Source organism: Camelus dromedarius, chromosome 5, assembly GCF_036321535.1.
Source record: "Camelus dromedarius isolate mCamDro1 chromosome 5, mCamDro1.pat, whole genome shotgun sequence".
Lineage (NCBI taxonomy): Eukaryota > Metazoa > Chordata > Mammalia > Artiodactyla > Camelidae > Camelus > Camelus dromedarius.
The window spans coordinates 3,196,537-3,213,777 of NC_087440.1; the positions used below are offsets into that span (position 1 = coordinate 3,196,537).

The 17,241-nt window shown below is 38.9% G+C and overlaps 1 protein-coding gene across 3 annotated transcripts in view; it reads right to left on the reverse strand.

The window, feature by feature from the left end:
* AAGAB (alpha and gamma adaptin binding protein) overlaps positions 1–17,241 on the reverse strand; it is a 56,349-nt gene that overhangs the window by 30,570 nt on the left and 8,538 nt on the right. For all 3 annotated transcript variants that reach the window (XM_031452899.2, XM_031452900.2, XM_031452898.2), the window contains exons 2-5: positions 10,363–10,553; positions 10,134–10,230; positions 9,693–9,782; positions 6,312–6,395 (exon numbers count right to left, since the gene is read on the reverse strand). In XM_031452899.2, the coding sequence (XP_031308759.1) occupies positions 6,312–6,395; positions 9,693–9,782; positions 10,134–10,230; positions 10,363–10,553 (462 nt within the window). The remainder of the gene's footprint in view (positions 1–6,311; positions 6,396–9,692; positions 9,783–10,133; positions 10,231–10,362; positions 10,554–17,241) is intronic.

Genomic DNA, 17,241 nt, shown 5'->3' on the forward strand with positions numbered 1-17,241 from the left:
ACTTTGTAATTCCAAAACACTTTCATCACCCCAAAAAGAATTCCCATATCCCCTCTTTTGAGCCCCTGGGCACCACTAGTCTATTTTCGGTCTATGAATTTACTCTGACACTTCATTTAAATAGAATCACTAAAATATGTGGCCTTTGCATCTGGCTTTTTTTCATTTAAGCAGAATGTTTTTGAGGTCCACTCGCGTTGTAGCAGGCATCCATGATTCGTTTCTTTTTGTGGCTGAATAATATTCCATTGTAGGGGTATTCTTTTCAGCAGGTGCTTCCAGTCCAGCAGCTGTTTCCACTTTCCTGTCTATTATGAATGGTGCCTCTAGGAACACGTGTGCACAAGTTTTCTCTCGGGTGTAGTACCTATAAGCGGAATTATAGGTACTATAATTCCTGGGTATATATACCCACTGTACCTGGGTCATGTGGTTTAACTTTTAGAGCAATCACTCCTGTTCCATAGTGGCTGCAGCCCTGTTTTCCACTCCCGCCACCAGTGTATGAGGGTTCTAGTTCCTCCATATCCTCACCAACGCTTGTTACTGTCTCTTTTTGATTACAGCCAACGTGGTGGGTATGAAGCAGTTTCTGAGTTTGAGATTTCCCTGACGCCTAATGATGCTGAGCATCTTTTCGTGTGCTTACTGGTCATTTGTGTATCTTCTTTGGAAAAATGTCTGTTCAACTTCTCCCACCATTTTTAAATTGGGTTGACTTTTTATTACTGAGCTGTATGAGTTCTGTATACATTCTAGATACTAGATCCTTATCAGATACACGTATGGTTGATAAACACTTCCTACCATTCTGCAGGTTATCTCTCCCCTTTCCTAAGTGTCCTTTGAAGTTCAAAAGTCTTTAATTTTGAATGAAATCCAATCTATTTCTGATTTGGTTGTTTCTGTACCATTAACTTTTGTGTGCATGTGTTTTCAGCTCCACAGTATATCCTTCATTTCTTTCTTTTTTAATTGAAGTATGGTTGATTTACAATATTGTGTTAGTTTTAGGTATAAAGCAAAATAATTCAGTTTTATATACATATATCTTTTTCTGATTATTTTCCATTATAGGCTATAAAAAGATATTGAATACAGTTCCCTGTACTATACAGTAAATCCTTACTGCTTACCTATTTTACATAGTTTGTATCTGTTCATCCCATACTCCTAATTTATCCTTCCCTCCCACCCCCACTCGCCTCTGTATCATTAACTTTTGAGGAAGAGACTAGGAGCAAAAAATTATTCAGATATACTATTACCAGCTTAAGTTGTTCAGACTTTTAATAAGCAAAGGATTGAGCTGTCTATTCATTTAAATCAGGAATTCCCACTTAGGAAACACAGCCACTTTATCCTGGTGGAAGACAGGAAGGAAGCTACTCATTTCTAAGTTTTTAATTAACTAGATTTTCAGGTTAAGCATTTGGCTTTTGAATGCCGAGCGGCCAGTAAACCACAAAGAAACAAAACCCTAGTCAGATCTGTACATTTTCAGGGATATTTGCTGTAACAGCTAAATTCTCATAGTCCTTACTAGAATTAGAAATTTTCTTAAGATGAGCACATTTTAAACGTATTTTTAATAAGTTTCAAACTAATATTTTTCTGAATCAGTACAAAATTAAAGATCAGTATGGCAAAACCTCAGTATTCTAATACTGCTTGATAAATACCAAATAGATAATACATAATCCAAAATAATTAACTGAAATTATGTAACCAGCATTGTAATAATCCCAAAGAATCAACTGTGATTACAGTATTACTGTAATTTTTTCTAATAAAAAAACCCCAGTCTTTTGAGGAATCTCCATACTGCTTTCCACGGTGGCTGCACCAAACTGCATTCCCACCAGCAGTGTAGGAGGGTTCCCTTTTCTCCACAGCCTTGCCAGCATTTGTCATTTGTGGACTTTTGAAAAAAACAGGGGGAGGGTATAGCTTAAGTGGTAGAGCACATGCTTAGTATACACAAGGCCATGGGTTCAGTCCCCAGTACCTCCTCCAAAAATAAATAAGTAAACCTAATTACCTCCCCCCAAAAAATGTTTTAAATTTTTAATTAAAAATTATTTTAATTAATTTAATTTTAAAAATTAATTTAATTTTTTAAAAATTTTAAATTAAAAAAATAAGTTAAATAACAAAAAAACTAGTCATGAATATCCTAAAAGTGACATTTTCAGGTGGCACTACTGTCCACATTTCCCTGTTTCACATTCAGTATGGCATTTACTATGTTACATATTATCAATTTCTGCCACAGGAGCCCGTTTCTAATTTGTTCAGTTTCTTTATTTCCTCCCTCTATATAGATTTTGAAGTTTGTAAATGCTTTTTTCATTGATTGCCATAATCATACAATTTTTCCCCCTGTAACCTGTTCATGTGGTGATTCAAATAGATTTTTCTTTTATTAAAGAATGCTACACTTGGAATAACCCAACTAGGTCATACTATATTCTCTTTATGGATTTCTGGGTTAGGGTTGCTAATATTTTGATTAAAATCATGGCATCTATGTTCATAAATGAGATGGCCTCTAATAAGTTTCTTTACTGGTACTACCTTTAGGGATTTGGATTGTTTTAAGCTAGCCTTAGAATGAATTAGGTAAGCTGCCTCTCTTACTGTTCTCTAAACTCTTGTGTAAAAATTTATTCCTTCCTTAAACAACTGGCTGCATATCCAATAGAAAGACAAACAAAAAAAGAATTACCTCTAATATCTTTCTTTACTTTGTCAACCAACTATTTGATTCAAAATTTTTTTCTTAGTTTAAAAAGCTTTGAGTGCTGATGGCCGCACAACAATGTGGATGTACTTTAATGCTTCTGAACTGTATACTTACACATGGTAAATTTCATGCTATGTATATTTAACCACAATTTTTGAAAACTAAGAGAAAAATAAAAGGAGAGAAAGATAAAAATGGGGAAAATGAAAGAGAAAGAGAGGTAGAAAAGATGGAGATCCCCCAAATAAATAAACCAGTGTGAGCACCTGCTGGCAGACAACATTCCAAACTATACTTCAATAAAATATTAAAAAAAAAAAAAACCACCAACAGTCTGCTGGGAAGCCGGCACAGTTCACTCAGACCACCAGCAAAGTAAGACTGCAGAGAGCGCAGGAGGCAGGGCAATCCTAGGGCAGTAACACAACCCATCGTATATTCATACAGAGCTGTGTCTCTAAGATGTGGGGCTATATACAAGGATGTCCCTCACGCTTCCTAAGATGAGGGTTGCATCCAAATGTCGCTGTATTTCCATATCTAGGGCTCCTCCGAAAGGACAAGTTAAATTTCCTTCACACCATGTAGGTCAAGATTCTCTTAAATATGGAACTAAGCTAGTGGCAACATTTTGGTTTTTTGGTTAACGGCAAACCAATGTACCACCACTGTAAAGAAAGAATGAAATAAAACGAAGATACATCTAGGCAAAGAACCACGAAAAGCCCACAGTGGGCCTCCTTTGTCTGTAGTTCTCTTTAAGAGTACCGTTTCAGTGCATCTGACTGTCCTTTACGATTAGATTACCGCATTCTGTTATTCTTATTTTGTAGTTGGCTTTATTCCTTTGATAACTATGTAAGTTTAGAAAGCTAAAGATCTAATCTGTTCTTAGGAACAATAATTAGTACATACACGAAAACTTAAAAAATGTGCAGCTTAATGTATATATGTATTTACATGCAATATAATGTGTATGTGCAGTCGAACTGGAATAATTCTACATAATAAAACTGAAAAATGGGAAAAAACACTTTTATGTATGATACCATGATAATGGATAACCATCATTATACATTTATCTAAATGCCAAAATTGTACAACACTAACAGTAAACCCTAATGTAAACCATGGGTGATTACGATGAGTCAATACAGGTCCATCAACTGAAACAAATGTACCACTGTTCTGGGGTGCTGATAAGAGGGAGCTCATACATGCGTTGGGGTAGGAGACATATGGGAAATCTATATACTTTCCTCTCAATTTTTCTGTGAATCTAAAACTGTTCTAAAAAAAGTAGTCTTAATGATAACAATAAAGAATTTAATATTTGCACACACACAAAAAAAGAGTACTGGTTAGAGTCTGAACAGCATTTTTTTCAGAAAATACCTTTGACCACAATTCCAAAGTAATAAAGTACATTCAGTCCACCTTCTAAATTTATAGCTATAAACGTAAATTACAAGGCAGTACTTCTTTAATGTATAAACTTGGGGGACAGATTTTTTCAAAAAGTGATTGAAGCCAAGTAAGCTCTTCTGAAAATATTTCTCATAAATATAACAAGCACCACTGAATATAATGTTATTCCAGACTGATCCAGTTTATGTACCATACCTTAAACGCACTGTTACAGTGAAGACAGCCGACAGCAATGCCTCACTATGCTACGTTTTCAACAAGAAATGATGAAAGAATGAATGGGAAGGACCAAGCCTCAAGGGGAGCTTGTTCTGGTAACAGGGAGATGACAACATAGGCTAAAATCTCTTTACTTTTTCTAGATCTGTCATGACCTTAACCTGATTGCTACTACAACAGAATAAAATCTAATTTATCTGTGCAATTCAATGTAACAGACATATTAGATTCCCCCTAGAAAGAATAAAGTGAGGAGAAAGGAGACAGAAGGAAAGGGGAGGAATATCTTTCTATGCCAGGACGAAACTCTCCAGTGATGGCGTGGGCTAGGTCAGATCTCAGGCAAGCTAAGGGGCGCCCAGCTCACTTTACACTCGAGGGGCAACCAAACACTGAAATGAAATATTCTATTTCTATAAAATTGATCTTCCACTTGACCCTTTATCTCAGGGAAGATGAGGTGAGTTCACTTAAATATGACTTTTCTCATTCCTTCTGTAGTGTTTCACCTAGCATAACATGCCCACTGAGGCTGCCAAGTGCTACAGAGAAGAGCAAAACGCTGCGGAGGCCACAATTCCTGAAGAAATATGTTATAGGTGGAATTATATCCACCCTCAAATTCTTATGTTGAAGTTCTAACCCCCAATACCTCAGAACGTTACCTTATTTGTAGATACAATTAGCTAGGGGGAAGTCATGTTGGGGTAGGGTGGGCCCTTAATTCATTATGACTATTATCCTATAACGAAGACGTGAACAGAGACAGGCACCCAGGAGGATACCTCGTGAAGACTGGAGTGATGCCACTGCAAACCAAAGAACTACCAGAAGCTAGAAGAGAGACCTGGAACACATCCTTCCCCAGCATCTTCCGAGGGAGCACAGCCCTGCTGACACCTCGATTTTGGACTTCTGGCATCTAGAACTGTGAGACAATAAATACTTGCTGTATTTTGTTAAGCCTCCAGTTTGTTGTATTTTGCTTCTGCAGCCTCAAGCAAACTGCTACAGACATTAAGAGGCTGATGCACACCAACGAGCCTTCTCCCTTCTGACTGCATTTCGGACCCAGCTTCTCCCCCTACGGCTATGGCCAGCACGTGAGCCCAGGTCCGAGCGCTGAGCTGCAGCAGCAGCTGCCCGGTCTCCTGACTTCAGGCTCTACCTCCACCTGCTTCAGTCGCCTGCATACCACCATGGCATGAACCTTTCAAAGATGCCAACTTCTCTGCACTACTCTCTTGTGAACGAAAATCTCTAGTACAGGAAAAAGCCCACATTCTCCTGCCTTGAATACAGGCCTCTCTCTTCTAAGCTAGCTCCAGCTGCTAGGCGAGAGTCTTCCAGTGGCCCTAGAACATAAACCATCATTCTCCATGCCACGCTTCCTGCCCTGCTTGCCACTCTCGACCCGCCCCTTCACCAACCTCAATCTTGACCATCCCATGAGGACGGCTGCCAAGACCCACTTTCGCTTGACGCTCTCTCTATGCTCAAGCCCACAGTAAAGGCCACATCTCTGGTCTTGATGCCTTTGCTGCTTTTATCAGTCATTCTGTACGTATCAAAGGCTGCCTTGCACGGTTACCCAGCATTTTATAAGTGCACACTTTGGGCCTATGAGATCCTTAAGGATAGGATTCATATTTCACAATTTTGGGGCATTTCTCAAAGTCAAAGACAATGCCAGGCATATCACAGGCAAGCTCTAAATTCTTGTTGAATTAACTATTAAACAAACATTTAAAATTCTTAGAAATGTTACTTTTGGCTCTTCCTTGACCTGGGAACTTAAAATTGAACAAATCTGCAGAGTTGATACAACCCTAATGCTTCCACATATATCCAAAGAATTTAAAACTTCCAAGGAACAGGAGAAAAAACGCTGTAGGGCCTTCAGTCCCAAGTTACTTACCATTCTTCATCACTACATTGGACCAGACATTGGCATTCAAGGCTTGGACAATTCGCTTTACTCCTGTAGATTCTGGGAAGTCATCTGATCAGGGAGGAGAAATACATAAATCTAGGCACACACTTATACATACATACATACCTACAACTGTCCCTCAGTATCCGTGGGGGACTGGTTCCAGGATCCCCCATGGATACCAAAATCTGTGGATGCTCAAGTCTCTTATATAAAGCGGCACAGTATTCACATATAATCTATGTACATCCTCCAATATACTTTAATCATCTCTCGATTACTTATAGTACCTACTACAATACAGAGTTTTTGGAACTTTTTGGAATTTTTTTCTGAATATTTTTGGTCCTCTACTGCTTGAATCCGTGGCCGTAAAACCCCTGGACACAGAACGCTAACTATATGTGTATATATAAGCCCTCAAGCCACGTTTTAAAATAACTGTGGCTTAATTATCTTGCTTATTTACTTGTTACTTCACATTGTAACTTACGTCATAAGGAAAAATATTGTGCAAATACAGAGCTTAGAGCTCCTGATAAGAATTATCTAGAAACTAAAACAATTAAATAAATACACAATATAAAAGGTTTATATAATAAAGTCAACCCCATTACCTCACCAATGGAATCTACTCATATTCCCCTGAAAATGTTAGTTTCCATCAATTACACAATCCTAGGATAGTACTAGAAATCCCAGTCTTGGCTATTTACAGACAGTGAGTTTCCTGAGGGCAGGAATCGTTCTCTTTGTGTGCTATAAAATCTTGTAAATGCCCTAACTTCTCCTAGGAACTATACAACGATAATTATTGTTTATAACAGATATTCAGAGAACAACTTCTTGATGAGAGGAAGTTTAAGAGAGAGAAGTGAAATTACTATAACCATAAGTGAAGGAGACAGCCAAAGGGTCATTGAAAAAAAAAAAAACTTAGTTTAGTGTGTCTAGAATTTAACAGATACTGCTCAAAGTAACAGGCCAATAATCTGACAGTGTATTAGTAACAAGGCTGTATTCTTAGCTACAATGTAGGTAAGAGTGTGTACAAAGGAAATGGAGATCCTTCAGTTAACGAGTTTTGTAAGACTGCATGCAGAAAATAGCAGCAGAAATAATTTTCATGTGGTTTAAAGAGAAAAGTCTAACAGTTTACAGAGAACAGTCCACAGAGAACCTGTCTCTAGTGGCCTGGCCTGGCCCTGGGTGGTTTAACAGGAAGAGCAGAGAATCAGAAGTCAGGAGATATGAATTTGAACCCAGGCTCTGTAACTTACTAGCTATTTGACTAAGGGCAAATTACTCATGCTATTCTCAAAGACAAGTGGGGATGGCACCACTCTGCACCTCTCCCAGAGAGAAGACGCGCTGGAACTTACGATTTACTGGTGTGACCTTCCCTCTAGACTGGAAACTCCTGGAAGGCAGGAATCATGTCTTCTTGAGTTCATTATTCCCACTACCTAAACCTAAACCCACTACTTTCGGTGCCCGAAAGACTGCAGGCATTCAGAAACCGATGAACTGACGACTCATTTACAGAACACCAACCCACCCAACAACATAACAGAAACATGGGCAGGACTAAACTGCAGATGCCCTACACAGATGCACTTATCACCATCGATGTTTAAATGAAGAAATAAAAGGCATGTTTATCTTAACTATGAATGATTCAGTTCTTGAAAGAATAACTAATACTAATACTTCAGATGATATAACCAGGAACCAAAAGTATGGTCTGAAATAAAGAGCTAGAATCAATAAGATGAATTTAACACGAACAAGCACCAAGTCTCATACTGATGTTCAACTAATACATGTCAATAAAGGATGAGGATATATGGCTTGGGAACAGTCTGCGTTAAAACATTCTAGGAAGGTTTTAGTCATTTTACCTAAAGATGATATGTTGACATCTCTTTGAAGACTGAGATGAATTAATACAACATTATTCGGACAAGGAGCGAGAAGCAGCACAGTGGTATAAAGGAGCAGAGATTCCAAAATAAAACCAGGTAAAATAAATGCCTCAAATTCTGACTCTCAAGAACAATAAGAAGAGAACATTCTAGTGCCAGAAGTGAACAGTCACACACATGCTTATACACATAAAACGGCACAAGTTTTAGGAGTCCTAGAACAACATGAAAGATAAATTGTACTTATTAATTTTCAATATTCTTAAAAATGTACATGGGGGAAAAATCAGCCCTTTTATTTAATTTTTGTCCTTTTCTTCTCTGGCAGGGCTTTATTCCTGAAGACAAAAACAATCTGGAAAAATTCTAAAAAAGCCAGAATATAGAAAAATACTTCTTAATTTCTTTTTTTTTTAAAAAATATAGGCTTCCTGCAATGATTACTTACAGCCTCCCTAGGTACTTTAATTCACATTGGTTGCCCTGCTTAGAATGTCTGTTGCAACAACTGGCATCTTCCTGCCAGTCCTCTAAGTCCAGGACCTTCTCCATTTCTTCCCCATGGAGCAGGTGACATGTGAGAGCTCACGGTGCCAACGCATCCTTTGAGCTTCTAAAGAGAAATAACCTCCTCGTCTCTGAAATTCCATGGCACGAATATTTTTTTAACAATACTTATGACTTTCCAATTGGTAATTCAGTTGTCTGTGTACATGTTTCATCTCTTGCACTAGAGGATAAGGTTTTGGTAGGCCAAAACCCATCTGATCTTGGTAGACCCCAGAGCAGCTAACACAGCTGTACTTTGAAGGAGAAAAGATGAGTAGAGGGATGGGAGAAGGGGAAGAAGCAGAAAGTCTATTGTGAAGGAGAAGGAAGTACAGAGCCACCCCCGGAAGGCAGGGAGGGGTGACAGTGCATTCTGGGTCTATCTTTGGCGTCTAATATCCAGAAGACATACGCATAGTACCGGCATGCCCCAGGGGTTCCTGGGAATTCAACCTCCGGTTACTACAGATTCAAAATAAGCACGACTCAACTGAGTGGAAAATAAATTCCTTTTCAAAATGCAATGTCAAAAAAAAAAATTCAAAATAAGGAACATAAACTTCAACCATTTATGAATATAGGTCAAACCCTCCTTTGCTGGTAGCAGAGAAAGGATAAGAGATTGGGCAAATGACTAAGATTTAAGGTAGAAATGTCTACCTGTAGCCACAAGAGGAAAAGAAAAATTCAAAAGTCCTAAAATGGGTGGTAAAACCACATAAATGGGTTATTCAATTAACAGATCACATCTGTGGATTTTGCACAAATATTTTCAAAGAGCTCAGGAAAAAACATTTTTTGAGTATCACTTTGATTGTTCTTCCCTGAATTCAAATAATCTCTCGTATCTGAATCCAAACACCATGTTTTCTCCTGACACACAAATACTCACCATCCTCCTCAGGCAACTCTTCGGGACTAAGTTCCACCAATTCAAAGCCATGTTTGATACACCATTCTTGAGCTTTCTGTCGGTTTACACCTAAAATAACATGCAAGACATTCTTTATAAGCAAAAATAAAACACAGCGTGAACATTGCCGCAATACCCTCCCCAGATCTCAAAGCGTTACCTTTCATGTTAACGTTATGCTACAGGCATCCAACATAAAGCAATGTAAAGAAAACCCAAAAGTCTGAGAAACCCAAAGTGCCCATTCTTTAAAAATAAAATGTAAACAGTGCAAGATTCCAAAGAGAAAGAGCTGAAAGTATTTTTGTAAGGTAATAAAATCACATTAAGATGTACTTTCTAAGTTATGGAAACCAATGCATCGTTTACCAAGGAACGGCAAATGTGTGTACCAACCACAGTCCCACCGGAGCGCCTTACCGTTTTCAGAGACTCTATCACAAACCAAGATCATCACCTCAGGTAACCATGCTTCTGCCAGGGGAAGCCATGACGAAACACTATCAAGACCAGATTTCTAGAGGGAGGAGAAACAAACACACGAACAGAAACAGAAACAGAGAAAGAGACATTAAAAGAACTTACAGCGGAAAAAAGAGAAACGGCAAAATGATTTCTTATTCAAGGTCCGTGGAAAACAAAATCTTACTTGTGTGCTGTCAAAGTAAACCACAAGGGCCTGGACAGACTCTGCGATGTCTGCAGTGACGAGAAACTTGTTTGGCACCACACACAGATTGATATCTGCTGAATAGTATTTATTATCAATGGTCCAGGGATAAAATCTCACAGCATCGTCGGCAGTCACTTCCACAATAAGATCTTCTGTTCCAAGGATATCTAAATAAATGACACAACATTACCATGGAAAATGCAAAACCAACATTCACTGGTCAATTTTCTCAGTAAGATACCAAATTAATAATGTACTTTCACTGCTTCTCTTTATACAAGGATTTCAAAGGGCCTCCCATTTATTAGGGTATTTTCTTCTCTGATCATTTGGCTGTAAAAGTAATGGTGACATAGGTTAATTCAATTAATTGGCTTCTGTCTTTCAGAACACAAAAACTATTGTGACCAGATTAGACACTAGCAGAGACCAAAACAGTCATCTAGCGAAATGCCCAGAAAAGAGCAAGAAGAAGAGAAAGAATGACATTTATTTTATTGCTTACATACTTCATGGGAGCTGAAAGATTATAAAAACTGTCAACAGTTTCTAACTATTCTGTACTTACTGCAAGCTAAAAGGAAGACAGCAGCAAGGCTAAGTCATTAATAAAATGGAAGAGCTAGACACAGTCCCTGGGCCGAATGCTTAGACATTAACTCAACTAATGAAATAAAAGAACAGATACTGATAAATGACCCCATTCCATTTATATTCAGTCTGCTTTAGTTTCTTTGAAAGTCAACTCAAATTCTTGTTGACAAAGACACTTGTGGCAAATTTTAAATGAAAGGATTTGGAAAATTACTAAATCGTTCAGAAGTCCAAATGCAGCATGGGTTTAACAAATGAAATTCTTACAGTAAAAGCCAAGTCAGTAATGAACAAACACAGATGTGGCCATGAAACCATTGGAGCATTCTGTCACAATAATGTCATACAATATTTAGACCTGGAAGAGACATCAGAAATTGTTCCGACCCAAGCTCCATCTCTCATGCCCATACCCAAAATCTCCATTTTATCCGGAGGTGGAAATGAGCTCAGAGAAGTGACATGACATGCCACTAATAATGGGTTATCATAAGAATACATAGCAAAAGGGCCACAAACTCCTTTTCAATGCATGCTAAGAGGAACATATAAAATATTCCTCAAACTCACGACTCACAAGACACAGAAGACTAGAAGTTAAATTTTAAATTCCAGAGCTAAGATTATATATTTGGAACACTCCCATAGCTTGGGGGGAAATTATTTAGTCCCAAAGACTGCTGGGAATAATGTATGATCTATGAAGCATGTATGTGTGCACGTGTATTATTTTCATTGGTAAACTTTCATCATATGGTTATTAAGACCTGTTATGCTGAAAATGAAACCTTTTTTTTAATTTGGTCATGGGGAGGTAACTAGGTTTATTTCTTTCTTTATATTTAGAGGCGGTACTGGGGATCGAACTCAGGACCTTGTACATGGTAAGTATGCGCTCTACCATTTGAGCTATACCATCCCCCCAAAACTCTTTTTTTAACTAAAAAATTAGATTTCAAGTAAATTTCAGAATTTACCTTTGACATAAAGCACATTTTGAAACTAACTTGCTAAAATTTTTCACTAAAACCAGTATTGATATTCTTGAATTAACAGAAGTTCTGCACCAATACTTGAAAATCTGAGTTTACACTAAACCCATGCTAAAAGAAATATTGACAGGTCTACTCTAAATAGAAAAGAAGCAGGATGCTACAAAAATGAGAAACTCCTAACTGGAAAGGAGACAACTGCCATGAATTACAAAAAGAATAAGCACAAAATTGTAAAAGAAGACATCTAAATCATTAAGAGTGGGAGAGGGAAGCAAGGAAAGCCATTGTGGAAAACAGTATGGAGATTCCTCAAAAGACTAGGAATAGACTTGCCATATGACCCAGGAATCCCGCTCCTGGGCATAAATCCAGAAGGAACCCTACTTCAAAATGACACCTGCACCCCAATGTTCATAGCAGCACTATTTACAACAGCCAAGACATGGAAACAGCTTAAATGTCCATCAACAGATGACTGGATAAAGAAGATGTGGTATATTTATATGATGGAATACTATTCAGCCATAAAAACTGACAACATAATGCCATTTGCAGGAACATGGATGTTCCTGGAGAATGTCATTCTAAGTGAAGTAAGCCAGAAAGAGAAAGAAAAATACCATATGAGATTGCTCACATAGGAATCTAAAAACAAAACAAAACAAAACACAAATACAAAACAGAAACAGACTCATAGACATAGAATACAAACTTGTGGTTGCCAAGGGGGCGGGGGGTGGGAAGGAACAGACTGGGATTTTAAAATGCAGAATAGATTAACAAGATTATACTGTATAGCACAGGGAAATATAAACAAGATCTTGTGGTAGCTCATAGCAGAAAAAAATGTGACAATGAATATATATATGTTCATATATAACTGAAAAATTGTGCTCTACACTAGAATTTGACACAACATTGTAAAATGACTATTACTCAATAAAAAAAGTTAACAAAATAAGAAAATCTGAGTTTACTTTATCTCTTTAAGAAATCAGCAGTTCTTTTCTGCTTAATTTCTACCTAAAGTTATCATCTTTTATTAATTTTCAATCAACTCCAGAGCAGCCAGCTGCAGTGTCCCGCATGGAGCATTATGACATGTTCAGGTAAGAAATAAGAAGGAAAAACACATAAATTACTAAAATCAAAGATCCTGCTTTCATGTAACTGTCTCACAGGAGAAACAAAACAAAACAAAACAAAACAAAAAACCCAACTCCTAGATCAAAGTCTATGTTGCATCCAAACCTAACATTTCAAACTTCAAGCAGGTGGCATAGCAATATGCCAATAAAAGCACATATGGAAGAAGGCAAACTAAACCACGGAGCGCAGCAAACAATGTAAAAACTGATTTCTGTAAAGGGTAGGAGGAGCCACCGTACGAAATCAGTATTCATTCATGGGCAATTTTTTAAGATAACAAATTGACTATTTTTTTCTTAAAGGGGGGAAGCACAAAGAGTGAAATAACACACTACGTGTTAATGGGGAAAGTCACAAGAAGTGGGGGACCAGTACCTCCCACCAGCACCAGCCCCTGATATTCCCTAACCTGGGTGTATTGATAGGAACTGGAATAAAATGTGACTTATGCTTTTTGCAAATCACTGTCTTCAACTAACATAAAAAAATTAAACCAAATTAAATGAAAATGTCATATACTGAAAACTAACTGCAATTTAGAATATTTGGATCCATTAGGGATGGTTCATTTTATTCACTGATGTCTAAACTACAAGAGAACAAACCAATGTGTAACTCAGAGCTCTTCAAATTTCAATTACATACTACTGTCTTTGACTTTCAATAGATGAATATATTTACTCAGCATATAGAAAAAAGTTGTTTCTTTCTCTTTTCTCTAAATCCAGATGAGAACAGAACCAGTAAGTTGGGAAAATGAATTTCACCTTCCAAAGTTTTAGGAGCTGGGTAGGTTTTTGTTTTGTTTTGTTTTCATTCTTTGTGCTCAATTTGCTTATCAGATTTTTTTATTTTTACCATTTTATGTCTAATCAGATACTTTCAGCGAGGCTGCATATGGACTTTATTATCACATCTGTGCCACATCAGACTAGAGGGAGAAGACTGAAGATTATCTCATTCCAGTTCTCAGCATCAATATCATAATGCAGAGTTTAATTTAAAAAATGGAAATGTCTACACTAAGTACAGTTTTTCTCCCTCATCTTTTCTATTTGGTTTCAAATGTTTAACAAGTTCATTCTTTTCCAAATTTAAAACAAAAAGTACTCAAACGCTGGTGCACAGGCCAAGAGTTTCTGGAGATCAGTTGGTACAACTCACTCACTCCTTAGATACAAAAACTGAGGACCAGAAAAAAGAAACCACTTTCCGAATAGGAGCAGAACCAAAAATACAATTCAGGTTACCAGCCTTCGTTCCTACTACACAGTGTCTGAGCTAGATCACAGTCAGTGTCTAACAGTCACAAGCTGAAACTAACCTACAGGCCTACAGTATCCTCTGCCTTTTCATGAAAACCAAAAATAATAGTTGGAATGAGGGCACCAGAACATAGGAACCTGGGGTACAACTAACCCATCAAAAAACTGCCTATGAGTTTCAGGTATTTGTATGTCAAAAGTGAGTCACAGTGATCTTGTAGGAGTTTTTTTGGTTTTTTGTTTTTTCGCCAGACAGACTTCCTAGAAAAGCCTGCCGTGGTCTCCCTTCTTTGCCCTTCCTTAAACGGAAGTCTGATGTAGTTAAGATGATGCACAAATAAAATCAAGAGCAGCTTCCCTCTCCTCCTGGAGGACGGTGGCCTGTCTCATTCACACTGCTGGCAGCCACCTGGTGGAGCTGTAATACATCCTTTTCTTTAAGAGACAAATACTAGGTGATTGATTGCCGGGTCTGTTACTACAAACTTGGTTTCACAGCTTAGAACAGTTAATTCAAAGTGTTTGGGGATGAGAAGTTAAATGTCAGCTCAGTTCCAGTAGCAAGTATAAAGCTTGCCTTCAGTTTTAAATACAAATATAAATCTCTTTCTTTGTTTGAGATACTGTTTTACGTAGCCATCAATTCTCCAGCAACTCCTACTTACTGTTCACTTCCTGGGTAAACTTACTGCCTCCACAGTCCCTCCCTCGTAGCAAGTCAGTGAAGAGATTCAAGAGTTGGAAGAGAGCCAGAAGCCAAGGAAGCACCTCAGTTCAGTGACCCAGCAGCTCCCTCTTCCTGCTCCTCTTTGCTCCTTTTTTTTCCTTCCCTCAGAAAAAGTGTAAATTTGGAAAGCAATCGAAAGGAAGGAGGCAAGTAGCTTCCTATGGTTCAGAATCAGTACGAGGTAATACTCTCTATAGCATGAACTAAGAAGACCACTGAGGTTCCCACGCGAATTCCCAGAACACTGCAGATACCCAATTTCATACACATACACATATACGTGTACCCCTTACCCTCCCCCCTCATCTATCTACCCCAGTCAAAAAGGACCAAATCAGCGCATTCTAAACTCAGGGAACTGATTTTGTCTTAGATTATTTCATACTTCCTAGTAGGAGTAAAGACACTTTGAATACCAGTAGAATTAATGTATACTTAATTAATCACGACATTCGTCGTGAAGAGATGTTGTCCAGTGGTTAAATCATATTTTCTACGCCCTGAGGGAAGTGATACCTGCTACCTCAAATCAAGATAATCCTTCCAGAAACCAGCACTCTTCTGAGAATACAGTGGCTTTCATTCTTTCTCACAGATCTGAAGCTGCCTTTACAGCCAGGTATTGTAACCTCCTACCTGGTACAACTGCCTTTCATGGTATCCATTCTTCTGAGGACGGACAGTTCCTCCCCTTCCCTTTGTGATGGCCATACCACTAATCAGAGCAGAAGAGGCCCAGAAATAGAGACAGCACAGACCCAGGGTCAGAGGGACCTGCCTTTGAATGCTGGCCCTCGGTAAGAATGACAAATTAACCTCTTTGTGTCTCATTTCCTCACCCGCAAAAGGGGACAAGAACACCCCTCAAATGGCTCCTTGCAGATTAAATAAAACCAATGCACATGAAGCACAGGCAGGCGCTGGGCACAGGGCAGACCCTCAGTAACTGTTCATTTCCTCCTTCCCAGATCAGTTTCCTGCACACGTGACAGCCCTCCGGACACGCACTAAGGAGGGTCAGTGAGAAACATTACAACTAGGAAATAATCACCTTCTTTAAGCTGCTCTGGCCCCTCCCGTCCCAAAATATGCCTTCGCCACTTTTTCTTTTGTCTTGTTCAGGCACAGACTGAGACAGGAGAGAAAGCAATTAGGAAAATTACAGGAGGCAAGCAGAGACTGACGTCAGTTGCAGGGGAAAGTAGGCATTATGAAAGAAAAGAATTGAGCAAAATATGACGAGGAAGAAAACTTGACAGCCAGAGTTTTCATTAAGCAGCAAGGAAAGGCAAAGAGAGAGCTTCAAAACTCACAATGGCTCCACGTTGCTGCAACCAGTCACCAATTCACAGCCACAACTTCACGAGAATGCCATGCGAGGCGGGTGCTGCTCTGTCCAAGACTCAGGAGCAGTTATTAACTACCAGATTATTCCCCACATCCTAGGAGTAGACAGCACTATTGTAGGAAGAAGGGCCTGTGGAGCGTATGTAGCATTTAAGGTTAAAACCTCAACATTCGGAGCTGGATCTTCAAAGAGTCAAATGTCGGGAAATTCTTATCAGCGATTCTCTGAGTAATCAGCCTGCAGCCTCCTGGTTCAAGTGCACGCAGTATTGGTCTCAGTATATGTGACAGAGCCCTCCATGGAGCAGGACTCAGTGGCTGAGAAGAGGAGGGGACTGAGTTGAAGCATCCCCTGCTTTAACAGGAGTACAGCAATTCTGGTTTGCTTACAACACTTCATTACCTTTTCCTCCCGCCCCCCTTCTCTCTGGTCCCACTCTAAATTCACATTTTCACATGCTTTGGGGCTTTTGAGATCACAGCGGAGAAGCTCTCAAAGTGGAAGCAGAGGAAATCCAACCCCGTCCTCCTCCTTTTCCTCAAGTCCGCTTTCTCCCACTAGCCACCTGGGACTGGTCACCAGCACCTCATGTTAAAATAATCAGGGACGGGGGGGATGTGGTGGGGAGGGGGGATTCATGGTCTGTTTGCCCTTAGAAGACCTCGTGACACAGTGACAGGCTACCATGCGCAAAAGAACACAGAGGGAGAAGCTGGCGGGAAGAGGAGGAAGAGTACGCAGAAGGGCTTTCTGAGGGCCAAGGAGGAACCATCAGCC